This window comes from Phaethon lepturus, unplaced genomic scaffold (assembly GCF_000687285.1).
Source record: "Phaethon lepturus isolate BGI_N335 unplaced genomic scaffold, ASM68728v1 scaffold763, whole genome shotgun sequence".
NCBI lineage: Eukaryota > Metazoa > Chordata > Aves > Phaethontiformes > Phaethontidae > Phaethon > Phaethon lepturus.
This window is the reverse complement of record NW_010526710.1, coordinates 1-16007: the sequence shown is the minus strand read 5'-3', so window position 1 is coordinate 16007 and position 16007 is coordinate 1. Positions and strand designations below refer to the sequence as shown.

Here is a 16007-nt window from a genome sequence, read left to right as displayed (position 1 = left end):
TTCCCTACAGGATGGTAACTATGTGATAACAATCAATAAACAGTCATTTTATGATGATTTCTACTGGATGCAAATCCCTAGCCTTTAGGTATTTTAATAATTGAGCAAACTCATGTCCCACTGAACCTGGGGTGGGGAGGGAAACCCAAAGGCAAGCGGTTTTCTCAGCAGCCCAAGAACAAGAAAAGGAGCAGATAGCACTGTAGTAAATGCCTCCAGCAGCCAGTTAATAATTGTACAAAACTATCTCACAGCAATAATCCATGTATTTGCTGCAAGAAGCTGACACTTGGTCTGAATGCTTACTGCATGCATACTTGCAGGCACTTTGCATGCTGTTACCCTGAGAAGAGATTATAGGTCCCCAACTCTCTTAAGTGACAGGAACTCTCTTAAGTGACAGGCTGACGCAGGAGGTTAATGGGTTTGCTATAGCTCCTATAGCTCCCAGATAACCTTTTAGCTCATGCAGTAGGCACACAGGCTTTTCAATAGGAAGAGCTCTTAGGTCTAGTCTGTATTTTTGGTCCAAGGGAGACCCTCTTGTCAGGGCAGAGTGACCATCCAACCCACCAATACTATTTGCTGAACATCCTTCTGTATTTTCTGATGGACATGAAATTCCTTTCCTGTGTGTTTTCCACACAGTTTGGCCACCAGCTGTGGTCAGGGTAATAACTCTGAGGAAGTACCATGTTGCCAGCTTTCCAACGCAGACCAAAATTGTCTTGCCAGAGAGGCAGGTCCTCAGCTGTGAGAGATTCGCTTCTCTATTGCAGTTGGCAGAGACGCAGTTTATACTAGCTGCAGATCTGGCTCAAGATGAGTGGAAAGGAAGATGATCCAAAACAATTTGATCTGCTTCACCATTCAAAACTTATTCTGGTCCACACACAGTTCATGCTGTGCTGCTCTGTATAACAGGTTGTTAACCCTGGCAACTCAGTGCATAAAAAGCTTCTCTGTCCTCCGTCATTATTGCAGAGATGAATGGTACAATTTCATCCTCCCTCTTACCTTTCTTAAGGCACCTGAGAGGCACCTGTATTGAGAACTATTCACTATACACTGAACATTAGCTAGAATCACTGGAATGAATGACAAATACCATAGCTGGATAGCAATCTCTAGGAACAAAGCTCATAAACCTAGGGACTCTTTTTTTGCCTAATAAATAAATTTTCTAAGTTTTTGCTGTATTGTCTGCACGTAAACACCTGCAGAAAAAGCCAACACTTATTTAACCCAAGTCCTGCCAACCCCAGTCTCAGTTCCACCATGTGTAGTAAAACAGGGACAGCAAATTTTACCCGCTGTAAAATCTATAGTTACCATGACAATTCAGGTACATACAGAGCACTGAAAACAAAAGATGAGGCAAACTAAACAGAGACCATTTATACTAGAGTCCAAAATTCTTTTGTTCAGACCTTTGAAAAAATAAAACCACGAAACGAAATGATTTCTATGTCATCTCAACATGGTATTAAGGGGACCAGTGCAGCTAGTGAACTCCACCAGTCAGACAAGATGAGCTTACACAAAGCATGAAGACAAAAGCCACACAAACTTACATATCCTTATTGTAGCAAGGGTATGGCATGGCCTGGACTTGAACAGCTATTTCCTCTGGATTCTTGCCAGTCTGTAACTCAATAATGGCTCTTTCAATGCTGTCCTGGATATAAATAAACGCCCGGCTGTAAATCTGGCTCTGGGAGGTGGAATTGTGTGGGCCCACTGTCCAGATACGCTCCCTTATTCTGTTGGTGGTTTGCGTGATCCTGCTGCTCATTCGGATGGTGTAGTTGAGCACAGGAGGGAGAGCTAAGTCCCCTTGAACTGAGCGTCCAGGGTTGCTATGGCTTGAAGGCAGCTTGAAAATGATACCTTGGAAAAGAAAGAGAAAAGGCTTTCCTTCAGAGTCGATAGCATGGGAACAGTGTACACAGATACGTAGGAACGCCTCATTTTTATAAGCCTTTTCTACATTACAATCCATCATTTCATTTCTTTTCTGCACACATAATGCTCAGATGGGTAGGCTGCTTATCAAGGGTCTATAAGTGGAAACCGTACATCACTGCAGCTACTCGTACTTTCAAATGTGACCAATGATTCTGGGTGCGAAATACACCCCCAGAGCCTTTAAATCTTTTCCCACTGAGCACTCAAAAACCAAAGGCTCTCAAAATAACCACCTGCATTTGGAAAAATCTTGCTGTTAATGTAGACTGTCACGTATGTTAGGTATATCACTCATCACATGGACCTCTCATGAACGTATCCAAAGGTACTCAACAGAGCTCACATAGTGATTCTGTAACATAAAAACCTCAGGAACGCGGTGTTGAAAATTGTTCATGACCTATACACATATTTTTGTGCCCACACAAATTCCTGCAAAGCTGAGATGTCTAAGAATATAAAAGCTTTGCGAGTTCCTGTCAGGAAATGGCATGCTACAGATACAGTTTGACAGACAGGACTTTTTTTCCTTTAAAGTTTGAGGAGAGGCAATACCACAGTGGTTTTTATCTCCAGAATAGTTTTCCTGATTATTACATATATAAGGCATACAATGGAATGGAGGGCAAACATGGAAGACAACTGCTTTTATGCAAATAGACAAATATTATCAGGGTCTGAAGTTCCAAGAAAATAAAAGGTTTCTACCTACTCCTCAATTATGAGGTAAAAAACCAAACAGGTCACAGGACTTATAAATAAATCCTAATTGAGAAGATATTGGTAATTCTTTAAAAAATAAGACACATTGGTATCATTCAAATTGATCTAAGTTCCTATTCTCTACTCCCCCCTCCTCTCCCTGCAGTCTGATCTGAAGCTGCAATCTGATCCCACAAATGTGAAAAGTGTGACTGAGAAAACCCAGTATGATATTGCTGCGTTTGGCTGGAACACCAAGAGCTTTATGACCTTCTAATAAATTGAACTGTCTTGTATCTTTCTTGATTAAAGCATCCTTTCCCATGGGGGCCTGAAAGAAGGCAGCTGTCATGAAGATTTCCTAAGTGCAGTGAAATTATGTTCAAGCTGAGAATTAACCAAGAGAACACCAGTTGACCAAAGGCTTTCTGTACAGACAGCAGAGGTGTGAGAGAAGAGGAGGTACAAAAAGGAGAGTGTGAAATACTGCCAGGAGGAGGTCTCAGTGTGCAGGTCCCACACACACACTGGTGGGAGTTGTGACCACAACAGCTGCTGGTGGGAAGTCAAACTTCTTATGCTGGAATCCCACCCTGTACCAGGCTAACTTTAATTTACAGGGGGATTTAAGACTCTGTCACATACTTGCAAAAAGCTCGTTCTTCAGAAAGAGCTCTTTAGCCACCATTTCCATTTCCTCTAAGTTTCTGACTGCCTGAATGCGATTAAATGAGACACAGGAGGACACATTTACAGCAAGAGTAGCTAATGTATTCAGCTGATCGACAACGTCAGCGTTGTTCTGTAATTCCAGCCGAATATCATCTGAAAAAGAAAAAACACAAACAAAACCAGTACATCACTACACATAGCAAAAAAATTCATCACATCATTCTGTTCTTTACAGTAACAGTGACACCAGAAAGGAAGAAAAAGCCCATCATACTAAACACTAAGTATAAAATACATTTCTGCACTTAGCAGTGCAATGAAGGCATGTTGTTGACCCAATTTTTATGTTAATCATTTGTAATATGCTCATGAGTTTGCCTTTGGGAGGATGCCAGCAACGGGATGTGACAGCCATCCCAAATCAGAAGTTGCTACTAACCCGCTGAGGTTTTAGACTCGCGTGTGGTGCTCGCCATTCATTCCACATCTTACGGTTTTTGATGTAATCAACTCGCCTGTTGAGCCGCTCTGTCTCAGGGGAGAATGTGCTTTATACAAACACATCAAGGAAAAGTTATGTCTCTTGTGCTGATGTGTGTACTAAACCTGATAATGCAGTTTAATAAAGATGCCACTGTTTCCTGGCTATTTTAAAAGGTGACTGAATAATGCAGTGTAACTAATATGGAACAGCTGCTGCAGGCACGATGATTTTATGGGGAGTTAAGACAGGAGATGCTACTCATGAAATAACACAGAGGTCATCAGGAGCAGCATGTAAATATTCTTCTGCCTGCAACAGACTACAGCCACTCTTGCTTTATGCTGGGTTTTGCTGGCATAACCCAGACTTATGTTGACATGTATGGCCACCCACTGAAAAAGCAAGTAGGGACAATAAGACCAGATAGGAAGGGACTGCGATCACCATGCTGTGCACTAACAGGCGATGTATCCACCACCGCTGTTAGCTGATGATTCCCACCATGCAGATGAGCAACTCTCACCTTGAAGGACCATACAAGACCACCAGAGAACACCAAATTCCAGCAAAGTGTCTCCTGTAATGATGCCTCTGGCTTCATCAGCCTGGGCGCCTTTATCTGATCCCTTGCTTTTCTCCTCTGGAAAACTTTTTGGTTGAACCCTGATGTGATGCAAGTGAGCTCTCCACGTTTCCCAGCAGAGTCCCAGGTAGCTCATTTGAAGTTATACATACGGCTAAACAGTGTCCTCCAGTGGCCACACTCAGCTGCAGAGATTGCCATCCTACTATCCCTTCAACACTCATGAGAAACGTCTTCTCATGCAAGCCCTTTGCTTTCCAAGAGTCTTTTCCCATAGACCACAAGATTTTTGAATCACAGCTGAGATTGTCTTTCACTAAACCATCCAATACTGGCAAGAGAAGTACCACAAGATGGCTACAGTTTAGTGACTCTGGAGCTCCCAGACCTGAAGTACAAGTAGAAGGGCAGCAAATGTGGAACAACTTACCCAGTTCATTTATTTGCCTTAGCAGTTCAGCTGCATCCAGATCCACCATTAGCTTGATAAAAACCTGCACAAAGGGATTCTGCAGGGTGTTCTATCAACAAGCAAAAAAGAAAAAGCATCAGTCTGACCAGAAGCCCCTTGAGCTTATTCAGTGTATTTTTAAAATATAACAGACCAGCTGCCTTCACAAAGCATTTACAATCCCTTCCAACTCCTTTCCTGATCTTCCATGTTTCACTCTGTGTATCAGGATGGGGAAACGTTAGCAATGAGATCATCATACAGAGCCCTGTGAGTCCAACCTGGTGTTCTTGGGAGTCAGCAGAAGATGGCTATTGAGTCTCCATCAGGCATAAAGTCCCATGGAAAAATCATGGATCATCTTTGTTATTCTAAAAGTGCAGTAAATTTAATTTGTGCCCGGTTTAACTCCTGTGAACATAGCCACAGCACCATGGGTAGGGGATCAAAATTTAGCTTGGAGACCAGCAGACAGATTTTTGTTTGGCTGAATGTTCATTATTCCACCAATGAGTGCAGTCACCAGAGAATATTTCATTTCACTTTCGCATATTCCACTCTGTATTTTCTCTCAGTGCTATGGAAATTACAATGAATTCCAGCCACTGAAGTTAGCTTCTAATGCTTTAGGGTTCCAGATATCTCGTTTTCATAGTTTTGTAAGAAAAGGAGACAGTTTTTACTGCGGAGAACAGGAAGCAAGTATGTGAAACATTACAGCCTACTGCTTTCTGTATCCAAGCAAGCCTACGTTCCTTAGGAGAGGAAAAAGAAATTTTATTTACATTCACTGAGGTACAAAGACATCTTCTAGCTCTTACGGGTGTACCCAGAGCTACATGCTTATTATAGGTACTGTTTCATTTTCTGAAAAAGTCATTTCTTGCCTGGTCTTGGCTGGCTGGATCACTCCATCAAGCAGAAAGTTAATTTACAAACTGAAGAGCATTCCCTGCTCATCTTAGCCCTCCAGCAGGCCTCAGCATGTCCAGTGTCAGGGAGCATATTACAAACAGATCATTTCAGAAAGAGGATTTGCATGGAAAGGTGCATCAGGAGTATTTCTGTTATGGGAGCAGAGAGGCAGGCACAGAAACTGTGAAGTCCAGGACAAAAGCCTGAGAAGTGTCTCCCCAGCTGACCTAAGATGTCCCTGACGTTCCTGGAACCTCAGTTTATTTCAGTGAAGAAATACATCCTCCCAGTTCCCTCCCGCAGAGAGTCAGTAGAGGTAGGATTTCATACCTTGATCATCGGAACTGTCTGGTTTAACTTAGTCAGTGAATTCATGATGACAGGAGCCTTGTCCAACCACTCCTGGGACTTCATGGCTACATCAGCCATCTGCTTCAGGGTTGCATTAGACTATAAAAAAAGCCCACAACACGTAAGGATATATTTATTCATTACCTTACAGCCTTTAAACAACAAATAAACCAATAAAACAGCTAAGACCAAATTTTGTTTCCTTAGGATTTTTCTTCGCAATCTACCACCATTTGGCAAAATGCCCCTTAACACACTGAATTTGGATGCAAATACTTAAAAATATGGCCTCATATGTGACATTTGGAGCAAGTCTTGGATATCCAGCTTTTCTTCCACCACTGGTCTGCCTGAGAACAAGTACTCCTTATAGCATTTTTCCTGGGAGACATCTCTCTTACTGGCTGAAAATATGGGGGTGAAACTTCATAAACTGAAGGCCTTAAAAAAACGTATTATAAATATTAGACCAACAGCAATTTTTTGGAGGTAAGATTCATTCAAAGACAAAAGACGACTCATGTGACCAGCAATGCAACTAGGAAAAGATAATTTGCCTAATACTCCAAACAATCAGAAAAATAGACTACTGCTTCTCAAAGAAACAAGTTCATGCTAGATAAATTGCAATCCTTTTGAGTGGGCATATCCTGATGTACTGTAAACAGAGCCATACCTTTCCCATGATTGCTCGAGTTTCTATGGTATCTGGTGTATAAAGGATCTTCCCAAGCACCATTGGTTTTAAAAAAGACCAAATTAAAGCTCCAGTTGGGGTCTTGACCAGGTCCAGGTAAAAGGATAAGCAAAACGGTGCTGCAAGGGGAGAAAGGCAAACAAATTACACAGAGCACAAATAGACCAGACATAAGAAAGATACCAGTGTATTTTTTCCCATCTGCCCAGTTTGTTGCTGTGTCCAATATGACTTCAGGGCCTTCTTCACTGATATAATATGTCTTGACAAAAGCAATCCACCCCTAAGATGTCCTGTTGTTGAACTCAAGACAACAAGAGTCTTATTGTTCGAGCCAGGATTCTCTGGTTGAAGGTTAAATAGAGTTTCGTGAACTCAGAGAAGCTAATAATGTCAGTACAGTTGGAAAAACTACACATCAAGAAAAAGTGGTGACCTGTCAAGTTCTAAGACCAGATCATCAACAAATGGAAACCAGTGCAGTGTCAAGCTCTGCTATGTAGGCTGTTTTCCTTTTAACTTTTATTATGGAAATAAACCACCAATAATTAGGGCAGTGCAGATCTTCAGCTAGCATAAATCATGAGCACTTACAGCCCTCCAGAGACATATGGGGGAACAGCTCAGCACTGGATCTCTCTGGAAACAGTAAAGCTTGGCTCTGAAATGTTTTTGCCTTAAGGAAAAGCCAGACTTACTGGAGTCATGAGGAATCCCATATTTCCTCATCATCTTTTGGACGTAGACATCCTCCACAGAAGAACTGTTGCTTACAGGATCTCCAAAATCTGGAAGCAAGGACTCAAAAAACAGGGGGGTGATCTCTTGGTTGCACAGAACTTTTGACATGGATTTAAATGTGCCACGTGTTATCCTAAAGTTGTTTTGTTTAAATAATTCCTGCAGAAAAGACAAAATGCAAATAAATCCTACATGCTAAAATCATTCCATTCTGAGATGAAAAAGAAATAACAGAATTAGAAGGCAAGGACTGTACATTTTTACACTACTTTCTTAGGAGAAGTTTATCTCTACAAAAAAAAAAAGGACTTTCCATGGAAATCATGCTTTTATGGCTAACCTCTGCTGTGACAGAGGTGGGAAATTCATTTCCAGGTATGAGATCCAATGTGGGAATTACCTATAATGTGTGTACAGAAATTGGCTATAGTGTGTGCCTGGTGACACACACACACCCTGGCTTACAAGAAAGAATTTGCCACACAGATGTGCACATCCCCTATCACCATCTAGTTCACGACTGCACGTGGTTCTGCAACGCGCAGGTAAAGTGATTCCTAGAAATGATTCCCGTAACCCGTACTGTCATTGACTATGGATCAGAGGGGGACTGGATCCAGTGCTGGGTGAAGTTAGTGCAACCTGAAGTTATGGCAGCTGTCGGAGCAGGACTGGGTTTGTACTGAATGTTTTGGGCAGTCTTGAGGCTTTGGGCGTGTACTAACACACACTAAAGCTAGAGCAAATTTTTGCTGTTGATTTATGTGGGTTTGGACAGCCTTTAGCGGGCAGTTCTCCAGCTGCTTTCACAAGCTGACCTCTTCCAATACACTGGTATATTTTGTTGGAAGTCTATGCTCCTTCAAGACAGTTGTTTATCCCCTGCATTTTTCTTCCTAGTGTTCCTTCCCACAGCATGTGTTCCTAGTGTCCCCTGTCATGAGCACATGATGGTCCCACTGCTCCAAATCAAAGCTCTCCCACGAAGGCAACATGTAAGTTTGATAAAGATTCTTCTTAGGACACTGCTGCTTTAAAAGAGAACTGGTAATCTATGATTTAATGCACCTTTGGCTTCCAGGGTAAAAATTCCTGTGGAAACTGTTCCAGTGGCATTTTGCCTCCAAAGCACATGCAGACTACACGTACCTTAGTCAGTGGCATGTTTCTAGACTGCCGGAGCTTTTTCACTGAATGGATAGCTTCTAGCAATGGATCAACGCCAGATTCAACCTGGTGTCTGAAATACTTCATTTTTGTCAGAAGGCCTAACACCTTGTCCACGGGTTTCTGAAGTTCCTTAGGGAAAAACATCTACAAGAGGCAGAAAGGAAATCAATTATGATTAGCAGGAATCTGTGCGCACATGCACGCACACGCCCATATTGTGTTACCTCCAAGACAAAGATTGTGGGATTTTCAAAACTGTTAGGAGGCTTAGGGAGTGGATGTCCCATGGGAAATGAATGGAATTTGTATTCCTAAACCCCCAATTGCTTTTGCAAATCACTCCCCTGAATATTACATATTTTGAATAATGCATGTTTCCAAACACCTACAGTTGGGAAATGTGTATCACATATTGGCTGGGATATAATCCAAATCTCTAAGAGATTTAAGCATTTCGCACAACATAGATGTCAAACACTATGAGTGACATTTGACCTAAGCCAAATTCATTTGCATTCTCATTTAAGAACTCTTTTTTCCCCCCAGGATCACTTCTGCAGCATTTTTAAATATGTATTCAACACACTTCTCCATGAATGATATTTTTACATGTTGTTTATATAGTTGTGTGTGGGGGATACTTGAACCATTGAGTAACTCCGCAGTGTCAATTAGATAGGGAAAATACATTTTACAAGGCTTTTTCCAGGGCTTCTCTTCAAGGAATAAAAAAATTTAGCCCAGTGCCTTATTTTTGGGAAGGCTGAACTCAGCTGGGAATGTTCAAGATGTTGTAACAGCATATAGATACTAGCAGACAAGGAGGCATTTAGAGTGGGTCCACTGCCTTTAAATGAGGTTTGCGGGTTTACACCAGCGGGATCCTCATTTATATCCACCCTGTCACAGCATGGATATGCAATAAAAATTACTGCATGAGCAAAGCCTGATCTTTGGCTTGTATAAATCAGCATTGCTTCTGGCCACTGCAATGATATTTTATGACCTTTCAGCCACTACACGCAGCAAAGACCATAGAAAGGACTCTACAAATCCAGCACTAACCTTGTATAAGAAATTGTAAATGTCTAAGTGTCGTAACAGTGTGACCCCCAGGAAGTACGTCTCACGAGTCCTCTCTGAAAGAGAGAGATTGCAGAACTCCTGCGCTACTGTTCGCAGCTGTGGGTCAGCAGGGTAGACGTGACAAGACTCCAGTTGGAGGATCTGAGAAATGAGCTGTGTTTGCACAAAGGAAGAAAAGATTTGTTAGGGGGTAGAGTGCTCGCTCCAGTATGCATGGATTAATCTTGCCTTGCTGTTGTTCTTTCCACAGTGTCATATTTCAACCCTGAGAACCAGAAAATGCCTACCCATTACTCCTGCTCCAAGGGACAAATCCTAAGGACTGTTTTACTGCCCAGCTTGCACAGTAGTAAAAGCTTTTGTGGCTTCAGTTTTCCATTGACTGATGTATGTAAAGTTTGGAAAAGAGCATGCTCTTTAAGGCTCAGTCCAGACAAGACAGTTGGGAAGGGGAAAATCATCTGGAGCTCTGCGCAGGAGGCTGAGGAAGGCAAGCTCAGCTCTCATTAGAGGAGGCTATTTTTGGATCCCGAGTGCTCTCTCAAATTGCGGTTAGAAGCGTGTTTTCCATCTGGACTGCAACAACTCCTCAGCACTGAGGACCCCACTCAGTCCTCATTAGTCTATTGCAGTGAACTGTGCCCTTGCTACGGATCGGAGCAATCACTCACCAGGCAGTGCATGGCTGCTTACCAGCTACTGGGGACAGCCAAAGAGACCATATGGCTCTTGGTCTCCAAAGGCTGAACTGACGTCAGTGAGTACTCTTACTGCATTTCTGATGGCTATTTTGATCCATAACATGCTACGCTGTCTATCCCTGTGGGATAATCTACCTCTCTCTGTGATGTCACATATGCAGTGATTTGCTTAGCTGCACTCACAAATTCTGTTTTTAATGGTCTGAGAGGTAGAAAGCAACAAGATCTCTCATCAGGATGACAGCAAGCTTACCTGACTGCTGTTTTCCGGGAGAGATGCTTCCAGAAGAGCATCAATACTGGCTGTGGACATTCCTGTTGTGTCTTTGAGTTCTTCTTTGAGCTGGTCCACATTTTTAAATACATCTCTCAACTTTTCTGTAAAGAACAATTAAAGAACAATTGCTATAACAGCAATCTCAAGCACACAGAGAAGACTTCAGGTAAAGTATGGAAGTGAGGTACATCACTGCTGATTAAAAAAAACAACTTGCAAAATACAGCCATATTTCCTAGGTTTTACAGTCTGATTTGTGGGCTGAAGTTGACAGGTCTAGTGATAGCAAAAGTTGCTCAAATACAAAGACTTGGGACTTTCAGCACACAGGACTTTTGGGGCAGTACAGAAAACAAAAGGGTGGTCTAGAAGAGGCTCTAGAATTACCCTAGATAAAGGATCCCACGGATATGGGACATTGTGTATGGTTATTTCATTAATCCCACTTCTTCCCGGCAGGTATGCAAGCCTTGGGATTTCCAGCAGAAATTATGATACCAGTGATGATGTTTACCAACATTGTAAAGAAAACACAGAAAACTACCTTGCTTGCTAGTATCTGTGAAATTCTCAGTGATGTTCAACATGGAATTCAAAGTAGTCATATACTGAGGAATCTCTTGAAAGAAAGCAATTTCTGGGACATTTTCTTGAAACCTATATTGGAAAGACAAAACAAACAACAAAACTGGGAATATGAAAAGAAGGCAAAGCGCCATTTCATAAACAGAAGACTAAAGCAGTCTATCTCAGAGGGAGAGCCTCACCATTTCATTTGTGTGTGGATGTTTGTGGCATCCCCAATCAGTATATTTTGAAGCTCTTGTGAGATCCTTCTGTGATTCAGTACATTGGTCACAACTTGATTGCTCAGTTGAATAGCACGGAGGAGCTGCTCATGAGATTGACTTTGTTCACACAGTTCTCCAAAGCTAACATTAGGGAGATGGCAAATATGCTGTACTGACTTAAAGCTCTCATAGTCACAAAGAAGTGTTGTCAGGTGCCGGAGGCGAGATATCTTCAAAGGAAATTTTGAAAAGGAAGACAAATGCACAAACACCAGTTAGATGACAGAATTATAAGAGGCAAGTTTTAAAGAGTCTAGCTGTCCCCTTTCCATTTTTCTTTAGGATTAAAATTCTAAGCTATATTTTTAGTTCATTCAAAAGGTCTACAATAGAACAGTTCATAACAATCATTCCTGCATGAGTTTGTAGCAGATTTGGCTATACAACATTGCGTAGGATCGAATAAACCCGGCAAACCTTAACATACCACTTTCCCTGCCCAACGCACATACATAGCAATATTCCATTTGGACTTAACCTGTTGACTAATTAAACTTCCCAGAGACCAAATAAATCAACTTTGTGCAACTTTTGTAGCCTTTTGGACACCACCTGGTCATCTCCACTACAGCATATGAAATGGAGCTGGCTAGAAGTCAGGACTTCTGTACCTGCCAAGCTCTGTAAAATTATAGTCCTTTGCCTACTCTGCTATTATGGGCTTTCCTTTTGTCTGACATCATTATTTCCATTATCAGCCTCTTGATACTGTTTTCTGTTTAGTGCCTGTAAGTGCCTGTCACAGTGAGGCTCATCATATTATTGTTATAGGTATAGTAAGCAGCAATAGCATCGCATACTGTTATCGTTTTAAAAAGACTTTTTAATTCTGTTTCTCATACAGAGAAATAAAGTGCAGTCATGCACTGCTATTAGTGCAGTCATGTATGTATTTTACGCAAATGAGGCATTGCCAAATCCAAAGCTGGTGAGGGAAATCTATGAATCAATATCACTTAGGTGCTTAATCTCAGAAACCATTATGGTGTTGTAAGACACCTAGGATTAAGGGAGCATGTGGGGACTTGGACTCCAGCCACGCTGGTGTTGGTATGGCTCTTTAGGCATAGTGGTAACTAAGTCAGCGGTGCTTATAACTGCCAATTGGGTATGCACAATTCCACTGATTTTCAGCAGGGCAGAGGTATCTAACTGCTATTTGTGCATTCAAAAACTCCTCCCTACATACTTCTCAAATTAAAGTGGAACAATCACAGCTCTGCAAGGTACTTTGTTAAGTCCCAGTGTACTGAACTTAAAAAACTACTGGTGCACTGCTTTATGAGGAATATGCTGCCACTGGCAACCTATGCAGTGCTCATCCTTCTGGGATGGCTGGTGGAAAACAGAAGCCATTCTATCCAACAGACTAGCATGACAGGAATACCTCTACCTTCTCAGAAAAATGGGTATACACTTGGTAGGGACTCATATAAGAACAAATTCCTTAGCCCAGTTTAATGGTGACCTTCAAATATAGGCAGCAGGCAGAAAACGGTTTCAGTCCTCATTTTTGTCAGCTGTTCTTTTAAGAAACCTTTTTTCCATACACTGTTTTTTAAAACCGCCATTGCACATTCATGTATCACTGTGGGATGTCCTTCAAGTCAGCATTTTAAGCAGACTCACTTTTAGCTTCAGGAGCTCTGGTATGGACGAATGTTTCTCAGAGGCATTATTTTGCATAAAAGAGTTCTTTTTCAGATGCGTTTGCTTCAAAAGGACTGTGATGTTTTCTGTTCAAGGAAGAAAACAAAGGTTACCTGAGACAAAAACGCCAGACTCACAGAACCTTTACAAATGGGAATATTAGCACTTTTATTTTGAGCCCTACTGACCATTGCTATTTTCCACCAAATTCATGTGGCTCAGGGCCTCTAAAATCACAGGCCAAGACCTAGGTTGTAATCTGGATTATAACTGATTCAGTCCGAGTAGGTGCTCTGGTCCTCAAGAAATCCACCCCACGCTCGTAACAGGACTTCCGACAGTGCCCTTCAGAGCGCACGCAGTATCTCTATTCTGCGCAGAGATAAACCTCTTAGGTTTTACAATAAGCTCATATGATGAATATCTATGTGAAATACCATGTTAACTCTCAAAAATAACTGCGGTCATCTTATGGGTACATAAAGCTGTGAAGGGAATATAGGTTTCTATTTGTAAGATTTCTTTATCTGTCAGCAACCTGTCATCACACAGCCAAGAGCAGACGTGCCTTTTGGATAGAGTTGGATGGAAAACTTATATCCGCAATGTGACAGAACTCAAACAAAAAAGGAGTCTGGCTTCCCGAGGTCTCACAGCTCCAGTTAATTGCCAGCGGATGAAAACATGTAGCACCATTCCTTTCTGTCATTAGACAAAACACTTTGAAAAGACAAGCACAACATATTTCAGCTGAGGCCCCACAACATTAATGAAATCATGATTACCTGTCAATTTGCTGTCTTCAACTTCAGTGGCATTTATTAAACACATCAGGTAAGGGTTATAGCTGTTATTCACTGTCACCTGTAAGATGGTGTTTTCAAATTCTAAAAACAGAAATCTGAAAAGAAAGGATTTTAAATCAGCTTCTCTTTCAGAAACAAAGTATATTAGTGAGAAACCTGTCAGCTGTATAGATGCTGTTCCTTGGCAGTGTAAATAAGAATTCCAGATGAAGCCATGTGTCTCCCATGACATCTCCTAAGTGGGTACCCTCCCAATTTTACTTCATCAATTCTTTTTGCTGTTATCTCCCAAAGCTGTCATTCACTCTCAAACTGTATGTATAAGAAAACACACTTGAAAGGTTCACTGTGGATGCAAGATATAGATGGAAAGGCATGCCTAGGGGAGACTAAGAATCAAAAATTAGAGAGTCATACCACAAAGAAGGGGTTTCTGAAGAGTTTACCACTGATGGCTAGGCTCCTACAGGACTCTGCTTTCACTGTGAACTGATACATGCCAACACAGAAAATTTTTGAAAGTCCTACTTTTAGCTGTTTGTTCAGTTCAAGGAGAAATTTCCTCTTCTCCAATTTAACCCATGTTAGACCTAGCGTCCTAAATCATGGTGATTTCAGGCTTAAGTTGCTCCACTGGAAGAAAATAACACACTTCACATGCTGGAATGAGAATGGTGGTCACTACCCATACATGCAATTACAATACCCAAAAAGCAAACTCACCGTGTGATCAAACTGGTTGGTGACAGAGTTTGGTCACTCTGAGTCCAAGGTAGGGTCTTGTTGTACAGGGTTTCTGCCATGGAAATGAAGTGATGAGCGACAATATCAATCACACTGTCAAAACTAGTTTTGCTGGAGAGAAAAGCTGAACTGGAACTTATATTGAATTCATTTAGCAGATCAGAGAAGTTCAGCCTCTTGAGAATGTAGTGACTGGCTTCTATGATTTCTAGAGCGGACACATCGTTGGCAGAGTTGTTTGCCACTGCTTCCAACACCTTTGCAAAGGCAGCTGCTTCGGTTAGATTCCTTTTGGTGTTTAGGAAACTGTCAACCACATCCCAGATGCTTGAGTAATAACTCCATTTGGTGAGGCTGAAGGCGCCTTGGAGTCTCTGCAGCAGGTCGTTCATATAGAGCTCATCCTGTGCCACACTGAACAGAGCAGACAGGTTATTCCAGCCTGCTGAGCTGTCAGAGAAATTTAGGGAATTCAGTACTGTTTCATTCAGCATGAAAGGAATGAGCACGTTCAAAAGTTGAGATGGGAGCACACCACCCACATCCTGGACTAGGACGGGGCACGAGGCATTACTCTGCAGCAGCTCCTCCATGAGAGCAGTCAGAGCAGTCGCCTTCTCCTGTACCCACGAGTTTTCCAGCTCGGAAACAAGGTTTAATTTGGAAAGGAAACTCAGAGAAAACTGCAGAGACTGGATGATGCACGACAGCTCCTTGGAAAAGTGTTCACTGCTGTTCTTGTAGACAGCAGCAAACTCTGGAGACAGTTTCAGGTTTGTTATGGCAAGCTGGAACATGTTTTTAAAGGTGTCATTGGGCATTGTTCCACTCTCCACGCCCATGGAATCAAAGAGGGGTTGGCAGGGGCTCCCCGCTAAGGACTCGCTTAGAGTGGCATTTTCAAAAAGCATCTCAAGTGTTATGTGGAGCACGTCCTGGGCAGAGCAGTTCTGGGGTGTCCCATAACCATTGTTGCTGTTTTCTAGGAAAGGACTCAAGGCTAAATGCAAGAACTCCCAAATCTTTGCCTCTAGTGAAGTATTGTGCTCTAAGGAAGACTGGCTGAACTCCTTTTGTAGCAGCAAATGTGAGAAATGATAGACAATGTCCATTTTTTCTTCAACTGTTTTGTTTAAGTTGGTGTCATGAAGGACTCTC

At 41.9% G+C, this 16007-nt stretch overlaps 1 protein-coding gene across 1 annotated transcript in view; it reads right to left on the bottom strand.

The window, feature by feature from the left end:
* The window catches only part of ABCA12 (ATP-binding cassette, sub-family A (ABC1), member 12), a 53011-nt gene extending 37365 nt beyond the window's left edge, over positions 1-15646 (bottom strand). The window contains exons 1-14 of the mRNA XM_010283130.1: positions 14829-15646; positions 14085-14200; positions 13279-13385; positions 11566-11819; positions 11343-11455; positions 10775-10899; positions 9800-9973; positions 8714-8878; positions 7522-7723; positions 6803-6942; positions 6106-6225; positions 4840-4930; positions 3316-3495; positions 1575-1890 (exon numbers count right to left, since the gene is read on the bottom strand). Of these exons, the coding sequence (XP_010281432.1) occupies positions 1575-1890; positions 3316-3495; positions 4840-4930; positions 6106-6225; positions 6803-6942; positions 7522-7723; positions 8714-8878; positions 9800-9973; positions 10775-10899; positions 11343-11455; positions 11566-11819; positions 13279-13385; positions 14085-14200; positions 14829-15646 (2921 nt within the window). The remainder of the gene's footprint in view (positions 1-1574; positions 1891-3315; positions 3496-4839; positions 4931-6105; positions 6226-6802; positions 6943-7521; positions 7724-8713; positions 8879-9799; positions 9974-10774; positions 10900-11342; positions 11456-11565; positions 11820-13278; positions 13386-14084; positions 14201-14828) is intronic.
* Positions 15647-16007: the final 361 nt, after the last annotated feature.